Source organism: Sarcophilus harrisii, chromosome 5 (assembly GCF_902635505.1).
Source record: "Sarcophilus harrisii chromosome 5, mSarHar1.11, whole genome shotgun sequence".
In the NCBI taxonomy this organism is placed as follows: domain Eukaryota; kingdom Metazoa; phylum Chordata; class Mammalia; order Dasyuromorphia; family Dasyuridae; genus Sarcophilus; species Sarcophilus harrisii.
Genome location: NC_045430.1, coordinates 24,124,652 through 24,142,994, shown reverse-complemented (window position 1 = coordinate 24,142,994; position 18,343 = coordinate 24,124,652). Strand labels below are relative to the sequence as shown.

The following is an 18,343-nucleotide window of genomic DNA, read 5'->3' as shown; positions in this document are numbered from 1 at the left end:
GAGCGGGGCAGGGGGCGGGGGCTTCTGGGGGAGGGCGGGTCTGCAGCCCCAGGGCCCCATGGAGGGGAGGGCGGGAAGGGCTGCCCACCTCCTCCTCTCCATCCTGTCCCCCTGCCTCCTAGCCCAGCCATCCCTCCTTGTGCAGCAGCCTCCTCTGCCTGGGCACCCAGGGCCGGTCGGGGTGGGCTTAGTCATCCCCTTTACTCCTTGGAGCCCCCGCACCTGTCAGAGACCCGGCCTCTCTTCTGGGCCACACGGCGGGGAATGACCCCATGGCCCTGTGTGTCCCTTTGTCATGAGCAGACCCTTCCCTGAAGAACCTCTCCCAGGAGATCCTGGAGCTGCTCAAGAAGATGGTGGGCCTGGAGGCCTTCTCGCTGGCCTTCGCCTCGGTGCAGAAGCGGGCCAGGGACAAGAGGGCGCTGCGGCTCCAGCGCAAAGCCATGCAGGTGAGGCCTGGCCCCGCCCCTGCCCCCCTGTCTGCGGCCCCTCCCCCCTGGGGGTTCCCCAAGGCCGGCCCCCACTTTCCCCCCTCCCCCCTCCCCTTTGCCAGCCTCCCCAGGTGGGCCCCTCCCCGCCCCTCCCTCCATCGCACCCCCTCTGCCCTTGCAGTTCGTCACTAACCCGGAGGTGGCGGCCAAGAAGAAGATGAAGAAGCACAAGAACAAGAGCGAGGCCAAGAAGAGGAAGATCGAGTTCCTGCGGCCGGGTTACAAGGCCAAGAGGCCTCGGAGCCAGGGCCTGCGCGACCTGGCCATGGTGGAGTGAAGCCCGCCCGCTGTGCCCGGGGACGGGACCGCTCCTCGCGCCCGCGGTTTCAAACATTAAAAGCGCTGAAAGCCCGCTGCCCCTGGTCTGCGTTTGTGCGCCTGCGTCCATGTGCAGAGGGGGCGGCCGCCCTTTTCGGAGAGCGGGAACATTACGCACGCTCTCCTTTTGTGGCGGGTCGGGGTCCCCCAGGCTCGCGGGGCCTCTCAAAGGTGAGTCTGGCGATGCTGGGGCCCTTTTGTGTGGAAGCTCCGAGGTGGTGGAAGAAAACGCTGGGGTCGGGCAGAGTCTAGGGCCAGAGACAGGCTATCTTTTTTCCGGTCCAGCGTCACAGACCTCCCGAGCCCCACCCCACCCCACACCCCACCCCCCCCTCCCGTGGGCCTCCGGTCCAGGCCCTTTGGTGCCGTCTGCCTGGAGATCTCGCTCCTTCCCCTACACGGGGCTGGGGACAGATCGCAGGGCGGGGCCTTCCTGTAAGATAGGCAAACTTGGGGCCAGTCATTGAATGATCCCGATCCCTACCTGGTGCTAAGCACTCTGCAGTCACTAACTTAAGGGTCCCCCAGGAGGTAGGGGCCGCCATCAGCCCCTTTTTACAGATGAGTAAACTGAGGCTGGTGGGGGTCCGGTGACTTGCCTGGTCCCACATCTCTCCTGGCCCGGCCCGGCACCCCCAGCCTTCCTTCAGAGAAGGTGCCAACTTAGGTAGGAGTTCGTTCTTCCGGGAGTTCCTAATACCAATGAAACTCGGGCAGATCCGTCATTGGCCATCTCTCCCCCCAGTCAGATTTCAGTCTGCCAGTTTTGCTTCTACCTCAGACTTCTCCTAGAGCCCCGATATGGCCTTGTGTCCCGGTGGTCCGGTTTAAAATTCCCGTCCCCACTGCCCACTGACCTCAGTGACCCTTTCCCCGTGGCCAGTAGTAGTTGCCCGTTTTGTACAGTGTTGTTGCTTGCCTGACAGATGTAATTGTCGTCTTGTATTTCTATTACCCTTTACCCCATATGATTGACAGCTGTCACCTAGCGGTGTGGCCCATCACACGCTAGCAAGTCATCTCGTTTTTAATCTATATTTGCAAATGTCTCGACATTAAAATTGTTATGTTTTATGGGAACTGTGTGTGTCGTCTATGCAGAAACTGAGTTTCTTTTCTCCTGACCCCTCAAGCATGGGGAGGCGGGCTGTTCACTTCCTCCTCCTTTTCTGTCCTTTGCCCTGAGAGTGCTGAGCGGCCTTTTCTGCTCCTATCGGACAGCACCAGACTGAGGAGCCTGCAGCAGTTGTGAGAGGGCTGGGCTGGGAAGCCAGGGAGACCTGGATTCAAAGCCTGCCTCTCACACTTGACAGCTGTGCAACCCAGGGAAAGTACATCCCTTAGTTCACAGCAGAATTTACGGATGCATTGCTGATCTCCATTAGCTCCCCCACTCTTTGATCCCTCCTTTAAATAACCTAGTACAAACAGCAACTCTTTCCTGGAGTTGTCGGCAAAACTCAGAGGCGATTAGAGAGATATCAAGTGCTCTGTGTGATGAGTGACCTCATTAATGAGGTCAAAGTCAAAGTCAATAGTGCCTCTCATTAATGAGGTCAAGATCACTAGTTGGCAAAGCTGTGAGCTTTGCTCCGTTACGTACCAAAATCCAGCCCGTGCTACTTCAACCAGATTAAAATGTCACGGAAACGTCTATCTCACTACCTGAAAAATCCCCACGCATTTGCCCCACCAGGCAGATCAGCAGCACCAGTGTTTGCCTAACAAGGGAATGTTCCTTTTTAACCAGCTTCTGGGGATATCACGTTTTCCATACCTGCCTTCCAGAGAGGTCTTTTTGTCTCTTATGCCGGAAAACTTTTTCCTATGAGGAAGAGAAAATAATTCAGTAAGACTGATGAATATCTCTCAGTCATTGCATACAAAGTTCCACACCCAGGGGCCCCCTTTTGCTTTGGCAGAATATGGGCATCTTCTCATTGCTCTTCTTTGAGGTCAACTTTACAACATTATTTTTTGTGTTTCGTGGCAATTAAACTTTGGCCTCGTGGCAGTTATTATATATTGTTTTTTCAGCTCCATTTACCTCACTCCACACCACATTATATAACTAACTTTCCATGCTTTGTCTATCTAGCCCAATCCAGTCATCTTCGAGCAGTCATTTTCAGTTGTATCCATGAGTAGTTTAGCCATTTCTGAATGAGCAGGATCTTTTATTTCCTACCTCAAAAAGGTAAGAATTTTTTGGTGTATATGGAAGCTTTCTTTATATCAATGCCATCTAGTGTTTAATCTGTGTTATGCAGTGTGACCATTTCCGCCACTCTCTGCATAACCGAACTGCTTTCTAGAGAATTGTATAAATTCATAGCTCCATCAGTACCTGTCATCCTACAACCCTGTAACTTTGAGGATTTTTATCTTTGGCTGGTTTTATTTTCCTCCCAATTTGCTGGATATGAGATGATTCAGGGCTGGTTTGATTTGCATTTTTATTGCTTGTTAGGGAGTTGGAACATTCATATGGTTAATTGTATGCAATTCTTTTGAGAACTTCATATCTGAGGTATATTGTTAACAGTAATAATCATCTTAGCATCCAATTTGTCCAATTCTTTATATAATAATCTGTCCCCAAACAACTTAACTGGCAGAGTACAATTTAATTTAACGAATTAGATACTAAGTCTAGCATCTGTTATTTATAGGTAAGCTTCAAGGCTACTGGAATACCGAAGATCATACAGCTAGAGTTGGGATTAAAATATCCAGGCCTCCTGAGCCCTTAATTCATACTGAATTATGGACATTTCTATTGCTTGGCTCTATAGATCCTTTATTCAAATTGTTAGTATATGTATTATGGGTATGAAACAAGTCCAAGGATATTCAGTACAGGCACTCCAGGCTATCAGGAACTCTAAAACCTCAAACTCTGGCCGCTGAACTCAATGAGAATTTACTGCAAGCTCAGAGAGGACAACTCTACAAAACTTTCAATCAATCCAGAGGTGACCACACCCCCAGTCAGGAGGAAATGGGGAAAGGTTAAAGCTGGGCCTTCTCCAGGGTCGATAACGATGTCTGATGTATTATCAATTCCCAGAAATATACCTGAATTTGGGAGATGACGCATTTCTGTTGTTGGATTATTGCTATTTCCTTTTCTGATGTGGATAATTAACAACTTTAGAACTGGTTCGAAGAAGTCTACACAAACTATGTTAAATTTACAGTGATTACAAGAATTGAAACTTCATTTAAGAAGAGTTGTTCAGTTTCATTTCAAAGGTTAATTAATAGGCAATTTATAAATTTAATTGATTCTATCTTATTTGTCATCTCCCAAAATCCTGACTACCTACATACTGTCTTCAAGGCTCTGTCGCACTGGATGCATTTGGCCGACCTGTTACTATGCATTCTTACAGATAGATTGGAACACTTCTCAAAAGAATGGTATACTGTTAACTAAGGGAACGTAACAGCTTTCTAATAAGCAAAAAAAGCAAATCAAGACCTCACATCTCGTAAATTGGCAAAAACCCCAAAACCCACAATGCTATAGACAAAGAAAGACTCGAGTTTGGAGGGAGAATCTAAATGCTCTGCCTATGGGTTTAGGTAGGTCATTTTACATCTGGTTTCAGTTCCCAAAAACGTCAAAGGAGGGGGGTTGACCTCTAATGTCCCTTCTGAGGCTATGTATTCAGTCTGCTTACAGTTGTACCTTATTGCTTAGCCTGATGAGGGGGAAGAGGAAAGCGAAACCCCTGGTGATTAACAAAGGAGAGAAAGAATAAAGGAGTAAGCACCCCCTCCGCACCCCACCTCAAGAGCTTTGGGTCATCCACTAAGAGACTTGTGGTACTTTCCTTGCCAAGAGGCCTCCAGAGTTCTGATTACAGATTATTTGAAAGGTGATTCTAAGGCCTATAAACAAAAGCCTTCTCTGTCTTGTATGGGGTCAGGAAGGATGAGACAATCCCGAGGGGCAATCTGTGGGTTCTAGCACTTGCCTCCCCTTCCCATCAGCAGCTCTTCGCTTTGCTGCAGGTCTGGCCCACCTGCCAGGGGATAACAGCAGCAGAAAAGAGTCCATTCCACAGTGACAGTTACAATATTTTATTAGTGTTTACAACAAACAACCTACAGCCACTAACTCCAAAATTAAATTTTAATTCCAACAAGGATGCATTTTTCAAAAGGACCATACCTGGCTAGAAATTCCATACAAATGAACAGACTCTATCTTAACAAAACAGGAAAGAAAAGATTATATAATACAGAATAGACATTCAGTTGGTTCAATCAAGATAAGATATCCCTTGAACAAAGACTTTTATTTTCGATATTATGCGTGTTTCAGTCAGTCCAGTATATGCCAGAAACTATTAACATTTGGTGGTAGTGTGTGGCTCTTTTTGACTTTTGAAGGGAAGCCCGATGCACCTTCCCTGTGTCAGACTACTGCCGGCTCTTCAACGTTTCTACCAACCTGTAAGAAAAAAACACGTATTTTAGTAGAATAAACTTCAAATGTGCTCCCCAGAGTAGTAGACATACCCCTGCAAACCAAGCTCTTAGGAGGGCACATTTAAAATCTCTCAGCCCCTTCAGTATAATTATGGCCACAAGAGTTCTCGTGGGCTAACACACAGACATAGCAGTCAGGGAGTGCAAAAGTCAGCATCCTTGCCTAAAAAACAAGGGGTGGCTTGGCTCCCCCTTCCCAGCTCTACAATCCCACAGTCTTGCAGGTTACTTTGGGGTTTGGTCTATGTGGCTTGGTCCTATTCCATGATCGATTAGAAGCCATCATCTCTTGGGATACAGACTTCCAATCAGAGCTTGGGACCAAACAAGAAACGAGGAGCACATCACTATTGCTATCATCGCAATAGTAAAGATTCTGCAGAAGAGACACTTGCCATTCCATTGCCTCATCAAGGCCAGTGCCTTTAGTTGCTGATGTTTTGAAAATCTGCCATTTTCGATCCTTCAAGGCAGGAAGTCCAAGTGAATTTGCCATCTCTGTGGGGGTCATGGCCTGTTCCATGTCTTGTTTGTTTGCAAACACCACTAAAATCGCTTTCCTTAGCTCTTCTTCCTACAGATAAGGAATAAATACAATTTGTCTTTGTTTCACAAATGTAATCCCGAATGATAAATCTTATCTCTCTTCTTAAAAAAATGCTTGTTTCTGTTAATGTAAGGAAAGTTTGAGGTTAAAACATCTCCCCTTCTAGTCTAGATTCTACAAGTCAAATTCCATTACCACAAATATCCCTTATTCAAAAGTTTTTGTGTAATAAGATTGTGGGAAATAAATTTATTTAAATCTCATAAATACCTAATTCAAAGGGTGAAACTGAGTAATTCCTTGTACCTCTAACAGAATTTAATTTTAAAAGTTCTTATAAATGTGAAGCTACCTCATAAAAAACTGAAAAGTTTTGTTTTTCTTTTTTTTTGGGGGGGGGGGTGGTGGTGGTGGAAGAATACTTTTCAACTGAAAAAATTCTTTTAGAAATTAAATGTGACGTAAGCCATAAAATCTGTAATTTCCACCCAGGAAGCAGCCAACAATGGTCTGACAATATTATATAAGCCAACTCTATTCTTGGAAATGTCTTTTTGTTTGGAAAACTTGTTCCTTCCTACATAAGATGGTCTAGACCATAAACCTTAAGTACCTCCCAGTGGCTGATCCTGTTCTCTAGAAAGTTCCCTCTTTAAATTTAAATTTAAACCGTTAAACCAATAAAACTGTAAAGCTATTACATGATGCTTAGATGAAGGCATGCCCTTTAAAAGTTTAGCTTTTCTTTTAGAAATACTTTTGGAGGGGATATCAGACCCACAGGAAAAGCTCAGGATCACACAGGGCAGTGTATTGAGTGCCTGCTACTTGGGCCCCAGGAGAATGGTCTGGGTTTTCTGCTGGTTGTGCTGCCAATTGGCAAGTGAACCTGCCCTTTCCCTGTCTCCCAGCTCTGACATTTATAACTGGCCTTTAAGCCGCTGCTTGTCTCAGGGAATTTATTGTATGGTCTGTGGAACGAGGAAGATGAACCAAGGACTTTTCAAATTCTTTCCTATGCTAAGATTCTAAAAGTATAAACAATTTTATAGAAAAATAACTTTTTCCTATTTCTTTAGAAAAAAAAGAGAGAGAGAATCCTACCACACCTTCCCAAAGTAACCCAACACAAGGAAACATTTTTCACAGATGGATGACGGTTTTCTTACCTCCAACATGGCAACTAACTCTGATTTGGAAACTCCAATTCGGTCTCGATCACAGCTGTCTACGACATAAATGACTGCATCTGTGTTTGAATAATAACATCGCCAGTATGGCCTGCCGAAAATGCAAAAGTAAAAGCTCTCATGATTTGAAATAAGCTTTATGGTTTGCAAAATTATTAAATTTAATAAGCTAAACAATTGTCTTAGTACCATACAACAAATTTGTTTGTTACCTGATACTTGTCTGTCCTCCTAAATCCCAGACTTGAAATTTAAGGTTTTTGTATGTCACTGTCTCAACATTGAAACCGATGGCTAAAAGAAAAAACAAACCAGCAATTCTTTAAAAAGAAATTTTTTAAACATTTTTAAAAAATATTGAGTCCCAAATTTTCTCCCTCTTTTCAGCCCCCTTCTAAACACTGAGAAGACAAGAAATATAGCAATTATAAATATGAAATCATGCAAAACATATTTATTTCAAAATTAGCCATGTTGGGGTGGAGGGGGATGACAAGAAAAAAAAACAACTTTATGTTTCAGTCTGTACTCAGAGTTCTCCAGTTCTCTCTCTGGAATTAGACAGCATTTTTTATCATGAGTTCTTTGGAATACTCTTGGGTCAGAGTAACATTATACTGATCAGAGTAACTAAAATCTTTCATAGTTGATCACAATACAATAATGCTGTTACCATATGTTACCATGCTGTTACCAAAGTTTTCCTAGGGTTTTGTGAAACCATTGCCCTCATCATATCTTATAGCACGAGGATATTCCATCCTATTCATATACCAGAACTCGTTCAGCCCATCCTCAGTTAATGGACATCCCCCTAATTTCCAATTCTTCACAATCATAAAAGGAACTGTTATAAGTATTTTTGAACATACAGGCCCTTTTCCTTTGATTTCTTTGGAATACAGACCAATACTGGTATTATTGGATCAAAAGGTATTATGTACATTTTTATTACCCCTCGGACATAGTTCCAAACTATTCACCAAAATGGTTGGATCAGCTTGCATTGCCATCAGCTAGATTAGTGTCCCTATTTTTCCACAGCCCCTCTTAACATTTGTCATTTTCCTTTGTTCTCATGCTAGCCAATCTGAATGGATGTGAGATGTCTCCTCAGTTATTTTAATTTGCCTTTTTCTAATCAATAGTGATTATACCATCTTTTCATATGATTATAGATAGATCTGATTTCTTTTGAAAACTGCCTGTTAATATCCTTTGCTCATTTATCAACTGAGGAATGGCTCAGTTTTTAATATATTTGAGAAATTAGGTTTTGATCTAGAGAAATTTACTATAAAAATTTCCCCCAGTTTTCCTTCTAATTTTTCCTACATTGCTTTTTTTCAAAATACTAGCTTTTTATTTTTCAAAATAGATGCAAAGATAATTTTCAACATTCACCCTTGCAAAAAAAACGTTGTGTTCCATATCTTTCTCCCTCCCCATTTCCCCCTTTCTCCTACACAGCAAGTAATCCAATACAGTGCAATTCTTCTAAACATATTTCCCCATTTAACATGCTGCACAAGAAAAATCAGATCAAAAAGGGAAAAGAAATGAGAGAAAAAAACAATAAGTAGCAAATTAATAAAAACAAGGTGAAAATACTATATTGTGCTCCATATTCAATCTCCATAGTCTTCTCTCTGGATGCAGATGGCTCTCCATCACAAGTCTATTGGACATTGGTTTTGTTGTGCAAAACCTTTTCAATTTTATGTAATCAAAATTATCTATTTTTTCAAGATATGATCTTCTTATCTCCTGGTTGGTTATGAAGTCTTCCCTTCTCCATATATGTGACAAGTATCTTATTCCACACTCCTCTAATTTGTTTATATTATATTTATGATTTAGAAATTAGTCAAGTTTTACTTACTGGGAATAGTAGTAACAACTTCTCCAACTTGTAATCTGTACAAAATGGTGGTTTTTCCAGCTCCATCTAATCCCAAAATTAAAATTCTCATTTCCCGAGTTCCAAACAGACTGGAAAAAATAGTTGAGAAAAAGCCACCTACCAAAATAAATAAATTCCATATTATTTGGGGGACTAGATTTTACAAAAGAAATTACATTTGATTAGATTGTAATTCTGCTTTTCCTTTCAAAGGATCAACTAAATTTTTTTTTTCCCCAAAAAACAAATGTTGCTGTCAACAGCTCAAACTTTTAAATTCAGTTTCATTTAGTTTCACCGGGGGGAGGGGGAGAGGAAATTAAAATGTCTCAATAGCTTTATGGGAAAGTTCTGTTTCATGAAGGATAAAGGCACTGTTTCATTACCCATCACCCCCACTTACATTCACTGAATTGCAGGCTATTCATTCATCAACCAACTCTTATCTGTTACCATATTTATCTCACTGGGTACTGCAACTGAGCCCCTGCTGAGGCACCACAGCCAAAGATTATTTGATAACTTTAGGAGAGGAGGCTACAGAAGGCCAAGAAACCTCAGGAACAGGCATCAATCAGCAGCACCCCTTTCTCTAGGATCCCTCTGCTTTGGCTTTTTCTGGGAAATTGAGATTTCCAATGCTCCATGAAGCCAAGGAGTTCCTAATAGGTAAAATTCTTCTCTACCAGAAGTAGCCAATTCCCCAATCAAATTAAAATGTGACTAGGAAACATTTAACAAAATAAAAATACAATGAAACACAGTGTTAATTTGTGGTCTACATCAACAGATGGCCACTAAGGATCCATTTCTACTTTGATTTTAATAGCACTATTCTCCACTGCCATAAAACAACACTTCGTAAACTATGGGTGAAGACCACATAAACTGAATGTGTGTGTGGGGAGGGGGTGGGATGTCACACAAAATTTGGCAACAATGAAAAGGTTTCTGAATGCTCTACCTCCTACAGTATCAAATATTCTGCTAAGATTTAATTCCTTATATTGATATTTGTCTTTCTTGTGGAAGAGGACCATGATATACCATGACATACAAGTGAATTGGATTTAAGTGAGGAGCGTTGGGCCACACTTTCCCCTCCAGAGCCATTGGGGCTCAGTGACCCAAAGCAAGACGACTGGAGATGGCCTGGATGCAATGAGAGATCTTGGCCTTTTTAAGCTAAAGTCTTTAACAGGTCTAGGTTTGACTGAGGCCAGTCCGATTCAAGGATTGTGGTTAGGTGGCAAATGAGGCAAAGAATGGCTTCTTTCAAAGGGCTTTTTTATTTTTACATAAGGAATTTTGAGTCGGTGAATTCCTTAGGTAAAAATAAACACATCCATCTCATTAATAAGGAAATTTGCTTTCTTTAATGAACTGTAAAATTATATGTATACATGAATGATATATATGTATACCAAAGAATTATTATCACTAAATGTTTGCTATTTTATGACCCACATACCCAGAGTCATGCAAAAATTTCTTGGGTAAAAAGGATTACAAGTGAAAAAAGTTAGCACTGCCATAAAACACTGAGTCTGATTCTCAGATTTTACTCTACAGACAAAGGAAGGAAAAGCTCTATTTGTCTTATAGAATCCAAATTGATACTGCAAATATAAACCTATGAGAGTTAGATGAACTAGCCAGTAAAGTGAGGATGGCTTATGGCCAATAATCATAATCCAAATTAGAATATGACTGAGTGCACGAGTGATCCACACAAGGAAGAATCAATTCTGAGGGAACATGGAAGACTTCACAATTGTAAACGAAAAGGATTTCACCAGGCAGAGAACCAGGAATGTGCCTGAGGGCACTCCCTTGTGGAAAGCAGTGTACAAATCTCAGCTCTCCCCACCAAGTCACAAGCTTCTTGAGGGCAGTTTGAGAATGAAATGGAAAGGATAGGAGCCTGGGGGTAGAGGCCATTCCCATACTCCAGCCAAGATGTAAAGGCAACCTGAATTAGGGTAGTGGCAGTGGGAGGAATAGAAAAGTGGGAGCAATTGGAAAAGATCTCTCTGAGGTAAAAATAACCAGGACTCAACATCTGACTGAACACAGGTATAAGGCAAAGAAAGGATCCCAAATAATTCTGAGATTTTGAAGGTATCTTCCAGGAGAAAATAGGAAGTTAGAAGAAAGTATGAGTGTTTTGAGAGGAAAAGGTAAATTTAATTTGGGGTACCCCAACTAGGTCTCGTCTAGATGGAAATGTCCTGATGGCATCTGAAATAGGGAACTGAAGCTGATAGGAGAAACTGGGTTTGGAGACAGAGATCTGGGAGTCTCCTGCATCAAGATGGCCACTGAAGTCAAGGGAGGAGATGAGACCACATAGAGAGAAAAAGGCTTAGAGAGTGTGGAGGGGGAACACCTATGCTTACTTATTAGAAAGTGGGAAGAGGACAAAAAGGGACACCTTGAGAGGGAGCAGGAGTGAAACGTGTTAAACAACCAAGTTAAAGCAGAGCACCAAGGAGGAGTTGTTCAAAGGTAAGCAATGATCACAATAGGGAGAGCACTGGTGACTAGAGCAGTTTCAGCAAAAGTTTGGAAATGGAGATCATTATATTACAAGGATACAATCAAATAACAGAGTTGGGAAAAGTGAAGAGAGTAAGCAGAGACTGTTCTTTCTAGACGTCTACCAGTAAAGAGGAATTCCAAGGTTGGGCCACAAGCTTTGAAAAATCCTTTTGGACAGGGGCAGCTAGGTGGTACAATAAATAGAGCACCAGCCCTTTAGTCAGAAGGACCCGAGTTCAAATCTGACCTCAGACACTTAACACTTCCTGGCTGTGTAACCCTGGGCAAGTCACTTAACCCCAATTGTCTCAGGAAAAAAAAAGAGAGAGAGAAAAAGAAAAGAAAAGAAAATCCTTTTGGACAGCAGAGATGAGGGAGCTTATGACAGACATCCTCCTTTCTACAAAATGGAAAGCAAAACTAACTCCATGTGCCACTGTATTCACAGTAAGGCAGCAGCATCGTAACCATTTATCCAACCTTCTCATCAATCTGACAGACTTTGGTCTTCCTCAGTATCCCAATCACCTTTTTTTTTTAATTGTAGTAAGTTTATTTATTTTTAATACACATTACTTTATGGATCATGTTTAGAAAGAAAAATCAAAGCAAAAGGGAAAAACCATGGGAGAAAAAAAAAAAAAAAAAACAGAAAAAAGAAGTGAACACAGTCTCCTTAGATCTTTTTCTGTCCAAAGTCTGTTGGGATTGCTTTGAATCACTGAACCACTGAGAAGAAACAAGCTTGATCACTGCACATTCTTTCCATTATTGTGTACAATGTATTCCTGGTTCTGCTTGTTTTGCTCAGCATCAGTTCATGTAAATCTTTCTAGGCTTTTCTATAATCAGTTTGTTCAAAATACAATTTGTTCAGCCATTTCCCAACTTGCTACCACAAAAAGAGCTGGTACAAACATTTTTGCACAGGTGGGTCCTTTTCCCTCCTTTATGATCTCTTTGGGATACAGGCTCAGTAATGGCACTACTGGGTCAAAGGGCAAGCACAGTTTGATGGCCCTTTGGGCATAGTTCCAGTTTGCTCCCCAGAATGGTATCCCAACTTTCAAATAGATCCTTGTCATCCCAATCCCACTTTTGTTCCATCTCCAATCTGTCCTTTACCACACCAGGGTCATAACACTCCCCTGCTCAGAAATCCCTAAGGGTTCCCTAACAGGTTGAGTAAGGCCTTGGCTTACTGCCAAAGTAAAGTTCCAACTCTTTGACTCCAGGCTTGCAGGTATGCCTTTGCTCACACTTCCCTTCCCTTTCACCTGCAGAATTCCTACCATTCCATTAATACCCAACAAAAAATTCCACATCTAATAAAGGCGTCTTTATTCCTCCACTAGAAATAATTTTTCTCCTTTGCCCTCACCTAAAACTTTGTTTTTCTTCCCCTTAAGGTCCTTATGTAGTAAGATTTTGTGTTAGCTATGTGCATCTGTCATATCCCAACATTCTCTAATAGCAGCATTGCGTAAATTTTTCATTTCCCCAAGGACCTGGTAAAATCAATGTACTGCATGCACACAGTACCTGCTGAATGTTGAATGAATGCTAAAAGAGTATTTTCCTATTAAAGGTTTTTATAAGTAATAACAATTGTTGGTTTAGTGAACTCAAGACTGTGAATATTCACAAGTTTCTCTCTGATTATAATCAAGATATCCCCAATCTCTGTCACCCAGGCTCACACCCTGGACTCTTATCTCACTTCTCATAGCCAAACTATGGCTGTCATCATCCCTACATGTCCTAACATCTCTTATATGGTTCCTTTTCTCCACTCCCAGAACTCCGGCACTATCCTTGTACAGACTACAGACCCTCATACCTAGACTTCTGCGATAATTGTCCAATGATCTCAAGTCTCTCCCCTGATTCATCCATTTTTCACTCAGCTCAACAAAGGGATTTTCTCATAAAGATCAAGCGTGACCTGATAGGATCCTGTCACCTTCAGGATCTTCTGTGGGGTAGTCAAAGCCCTGCACTACTATGAGCCTTTCCAACATTTTAATCCTTTCTGATCTAGTGATATTGGTATCCTTACTGTTCCCAAATACGACACTTCATCACACTACTCTGGCCTTTTAGTTGGCTGCTCTCAATGCCTGGAATGCTCTTCCTACTTACCTCTGGCTGCTAAGTTCTTTAGCTTTCTGCAAGACTTAGTTCAAATCTCACCTTCTGCAAGAGGTTTCTCCTTACCTTCCCCTTTGTGTATGTGTAATTTTTTCATGTTGTTTTCCCCATTAGAATGTGAGCTCCTGGAAGGCAATGCCCCACAATGTTTTCACCTTTCTTTGTAACTCCAGAATTTAGTACAGTGCCTGGAATACAATAAGTGCTTAACAAATGACAGCTGGACCAATTTTAAGAAAATTTTTTTCTAATAACAACAAAAAATATGTCAAAGTCAGCTTCTGACAGCAAAACTACAGGCTGTGTCATTATCAACAATGTCATTATCAACAAGTGAAATCTAACAGATCCAAAGAGTCCCCACCCTCAAGAAATTTATTATTTAATTGAGAAGACAAGAGTTAATGGTACCATCTATCCAATAAGTAATAAAGAAGATGTCACAAAGTAATATATTAATTACCAAATGAATGATATGGACAATACGACTATTAGTTTTGAAGAGGTTGAAATTACTATGGGCTAAAATGGATATTGGGATATTTTTTAAAGCTGTTTTTAGCTTTAGTGAACAACAAGCAAAGACAATAAGCATGATGTGGGAACAGGGAGTAGACATTAAGTTTGGTTGCAACTGAGAAGTTTCTATAAAAGAATAAGAGCCAGACAGCATCAGCTTTGAAAAGTAAATAGGATGCTACTGAAGATTTCTGAGCATTGTAGTGACAAACTATCACAACTCTAAGGAGGTCTTAAAGGGGTCTTAAAGACCATTTAGTCTAACCTCTTTTACAAATGAAACTGAGGCCATGCTAGCTTGCTTGGGCAAGCTGAACTCATACAACTAAGTACATGGTAGGTTCAGGATTTGAACGTGGGTCCTTTGATTCTAAATCAGTTCTCTTTCCATTAGACTAAGGCTCTTAATTTTTTTTGTGGATCTTTCTTGGATCCAATCTAGGAAAGCCTATGGACCCCTTCTCAGAATAAACTTTTTAAGTGCATAAAACAAAATAGACAAGATTATGAAGAAAACCAATTGTACTGAAAGTTATTAATTAAAAAAAAAAGTTCACAACTGACCTAATCTTTCTGGAAAGCAATTTGAAACTATGCCCAAATGGCTATAAAACTGTATACCCTTTGATCCTGTCATACTACTACCAGGCCTGTATCCCAAAGAGATCATAAAAAATGGAAAAGAACCTACATGTACAAAAATATTTAGAGTAGCTCTTTTTGGGGTGGTAAAGAATTGGAAATTGAAAGGATGCCCATCAGTTGGGGGATGGCTGAACAAATTGTGATTTATGAATGTAATGGAATACTATGGTCCTATTAGAAATGACAAATAACTAGAATGCAGAAAAAAATAATTTACATGATCTGAAGCAAAGTGAGGTGAGCAAAACCAGGACATAATACATAGTAATAGCAATAATGTACAATAATCAATCATGACTAACTTAAGTCTTCAGCAATACAATAATCCAAGACAATTCCAAGACTCACGATGGGAAATTCTATCCACATTCAAAGAAAGAACTATGGAGTCTGAACGCAGATCCAAACATACTATTTTCATTTTTTTTTTAAGTAATTTTTTTCCTTTTTGTTCTGTATCTTCTTATACAATCTATCTAATATGGAAATATTTTATGTGAATGCACATATTTATGTAACCTATATCTACATATCTATTTAACCTATCATCTCAAGGAGGAGGAAAGGTGGTGCAGCTAAGTGGGAGAATGAACAGGGTACCAGTCCTGAAGTCAGGAGGACCTGAGTTTAAATCTGACCTCAGACACTTAATGATTCCTAGCTGTGTGACCTTGAGCAAATAAATCACTTAACCCCAACTGCCTCAGCAAGAAAAAAACAAAAAAAGGAGGAAAAGAGGAAGAAAATTTGGAAATGAAAAATTTTATTTAAAAAAAAAGGAATGTTAAAAATTGTTTTTTTATGAAATTGGAAATATAAAATATTTAAAAAGAAAAAAAAAAGAAATTCACAGATTTCAGATTAAGAACACTATGCACTAACCCAGTATAATTCCATTCAACAAATATTAAGAGCTTACGAGTTCAAGGTACTGTTGATACAAGATAAAATGAAAGTCCCTATCCTCAAAGCTCTTATAATCAGGAGAAAAGAAGGAAGAAAAACTATATATTGTGAGAGAAAGGTTGAAAAAGAGAACATTTAGAACTGCAGAGATTAAAAAAAAAGTTTCATAGGAACCTAAATGTCTTGAAGGCAAGGCTTTTGAGAGGCAAAGACCAGGAAGGAAGGAATTCCACAAGGTTGCGTAAACATTTGGAGGCAGGATATGAAGTGGTTGGGTTGGATTTAGGTGGACAGTAGGGTTGGATAAAGGAAGTAAAAAACAAGGTAGACAAGAGCTAAATTATGGAGAGCCTAAATGTCAACATAAGGAGTTTGTTTTTTATCTTATAAGCAATGGGCAACCAAGTTTTTGAGATGAAAAGTGATATAATCAAATGTATCCTTTCGGGAGATGAGGTTGGCAACAGTATAAAAGTCTGAATGGGAAAAAAAAAAGTAATTAGGAGGTTATTAGAGTACTCCAGTTGTGAGGTGATGAAGACTTGAACTAAAACTGTAACTGTGTGAGTAAGTGATGCTTTGAACAAAAATAATGAACTGCGGGAGAATGCAGGGGCAGGTTTAGGATAACAATGAGCTCTATTTTGGAAGTATTTCAGTGTAAGACACCTGCCAAACATCCAGGAGAGCAGTAGATAAGACTAAGGCTGTTAATAGGGAATCTTGGAATCCATTAATTACTAGGGGAAAAAACCCTACCATCTAGGGCTATTGGTAGCCAAACCAGAGACCATCTAGGGCAATCAGTACCCAAACCAAGAATCCTAAACAGAGACCACCTACTGCAATCAGTACCCAAATCAAGAATCTCAAACGAATACCCAAACCATTAGGAAAATCAGTCCCCAAACCAGGAATCCCAAATCAAAAAATGACAACAGATTCAACAAGTAGTTATCTATTCCTTTATTCAGTCTTTTCTAATGAAGGAAAACTGACTCCCTAAGATTTTATTAAGCACTTATGCGTCCTGTATTGTCCTGCATCCTAAGAATTCAAACCTAAAATCAAACAACCCGTATCCTTAAGGACTGACATATTTCCAAATATTTTCATTTCTCTCTCTCTCTCCCCCTTCCCTTCCTCCCTCCCTATATATGTAAATAATATCCGGAGAAACAGCACAGAACTAATGCAAAAGGCAATTTATTAGCAACAGAACATGGGGAAGGGAGTGGGGGTAAGAAGGGAAAAATTGGAACAAGAGGTTTGGCAATTGTCAATGCTGTAAAGTTACCCATGCATATAGCCTGTAAATAAAAGGCTATTAAATAAATAAAAAAAAATGAACAACCACAACCACAACCACAACAACCACAACAACCACAACAACCACAAGAGATGTTCCAGAGATCAGAGAGAAGGCAACAGAGGCAGGAGAAGACAGGCGCCAATAGTGACGAAGGGGAAGGAGCAGGGAAGGGAGCTCTGCCCCAAGCAGACTATCATTCGCCTATCACTCCTGGGGGGAGTCGCCCCAGTTAGGGCACATGGAAGCTGTCTGAACCCCTGAAAGCTCCGGGGCTACAGGATCGGAGACACAGGGAAAGGCCCCTTATTAAAGTCCGTTATGTCCAATCGTCACAATTTTGCAGACGAGAAAACAGGTCTCTGGAGACGTTGGGGGCTCACACTGGTCTTAATTCGCCCGGGCCCGACCCCGCAGAGACGGGGGTCCCTTCTTCGGGCAGTTAGCGCATCAATGACAGCCGGGCTCTCTCCCCCTCCCCCCCCCGGAGCGGCCCCCCCGGGCGGATAACAAAAATCCTCTCAGTTTATCGGAAGCTCTGCCCTGCCCCCACTCCCACCCCCGCGCTCCCTTCTTTCTCCCCGCACAGAGGCGCGGCTAAGGGCGCACACCTCTCTCCCCTCCGTGGGAGGCACCGGCCCCGGAAGGGTCAGGGGAAGTGGGAAGGGGCACCGCGGCGCGGGGACGGGGACCTGGAGGGGCTCGCGGCCTTGTTTTACAGGCGGGGAAACTGAGGCACGACAGGAGGGGGGGGAGGGGGCTGCGGGGAATAAGAACGCAAGGGGGAGACCCTGCCTCGGACCCGCCCCCGGCCGGAAGTCTCACCCATGGCTGCGCTGGCTCTCCGCTGCTCAACGCGCGGCTCCCGACGCCCACCACGCTTGTTCAGGCCTCAGCGCCGCCGCGGCCGATCGGCCTCCTCGGGCTCCCCGACCCCAGCCCGGGCCTCGGCAGAGACTCCTTGGCTGCGGCGGCTACTTCCACGTCAGACTCCCGGCTGAAGCGGGGGCGGGGAGAAAGGGGAGCTGCGGCTGCGCGGTGGGGCCAAGCCAATTCCGCGTTGGTGATAGCACTTTCGACATGGTCTCTTGTCACTTATTATTTGGAAAAATGAAAAAGATGAAAATTAAGAAATTGTATAAATTCCTATGTATTATAGACTGTTTTGTGTGTTATTTAGTTATTATTCTGTATAAGTTTTGGTTTTATTTTTTGTGTGGCTAATCTGCCGACGCTGAATGGGAGCCTTCGCGAGTCCGGGGGTGGGGCCTCTGGCGCAGACTGCGGCAGCAGCACGGGGTGGTGCAGCGCGCATGCTCGGAG

The 18,343-nt window shown here is 42.2% G+C and overlaps 2 protein-coding genes across 2 annotated transcripts in view; one reads left to right on the top strand and one right to left on the bottom strand.

Annotated features, from left to right (window-relative positions):
• The window catches only part of UTP20 (UTP20 small subunit processome component), a 92,085-nt gene extending 90,202 nt beyond the window's left edge, over positions 1-1,883 (top strand). Inside the window, exons 61-62 of the mRNA XM_031938972.1 lie at positions 304-449; positions 613-1,883. Coding sequence (XP_031794832.1) covers positions 304-449; positions 613-768 — 302 coding nt within the window. The 3' untranslated portion in view covers positions 769-1,883. The remainder of the gene's footprint in view (positions 1-303; positions 450-612) is intronic.
• Positions 1,884-4,881: 2,998 nt separating this feature from the next.
• On the bottom strand, positions 4,882-18,038 carry ARL1 (ADP ribosylation factor like GTPase 1). Its single transcript, XM_031938973.1, has 6 exons — positions 17,846-18,038; positions 8,929-9,066; positions 7,259-7,340; positions 7,026-7,137; positions 5,705-5,883; positions 4,882-5,271 (listed from the first exon to the last, which is right to left on the bottom strand). Exons 1-6 carry the CDS (start codon positions 17,847-17,849, stop codon positions 5,241-5,243), a joined length of 546 nt encoding a protein of 181 aa, XP_031794833.1. The 5' UTR covers positions 17,850-18,038; the 3' UTR covers positions 4,882-5,240.
• Between the last annotated feature and the right edge of the window lie 305 nt (positions 18,039-18,343).

What these genes read in the sequence shown, in the direction of transcription:
- ARL1 (XM_031938973.1), bottom strand. An exon ending in AGTTGTTACTACTATTCCCA is followed by an intron (nt 7,341 to 8,928) that starts GTAAGTAAAACT and finishes TTTTTCTTTTAG; the next exon opens with CCATCGGTTTCAATGTTGAG. An exon ending in GGAGGACAGACAAGTATCAG is followed by an intron (nt 7,138 to 7,258) that starts GTAACAAACAAA and finishes CATTTTCGGCAG; the next exon opens with GCCATACTGGCGATGTTATT.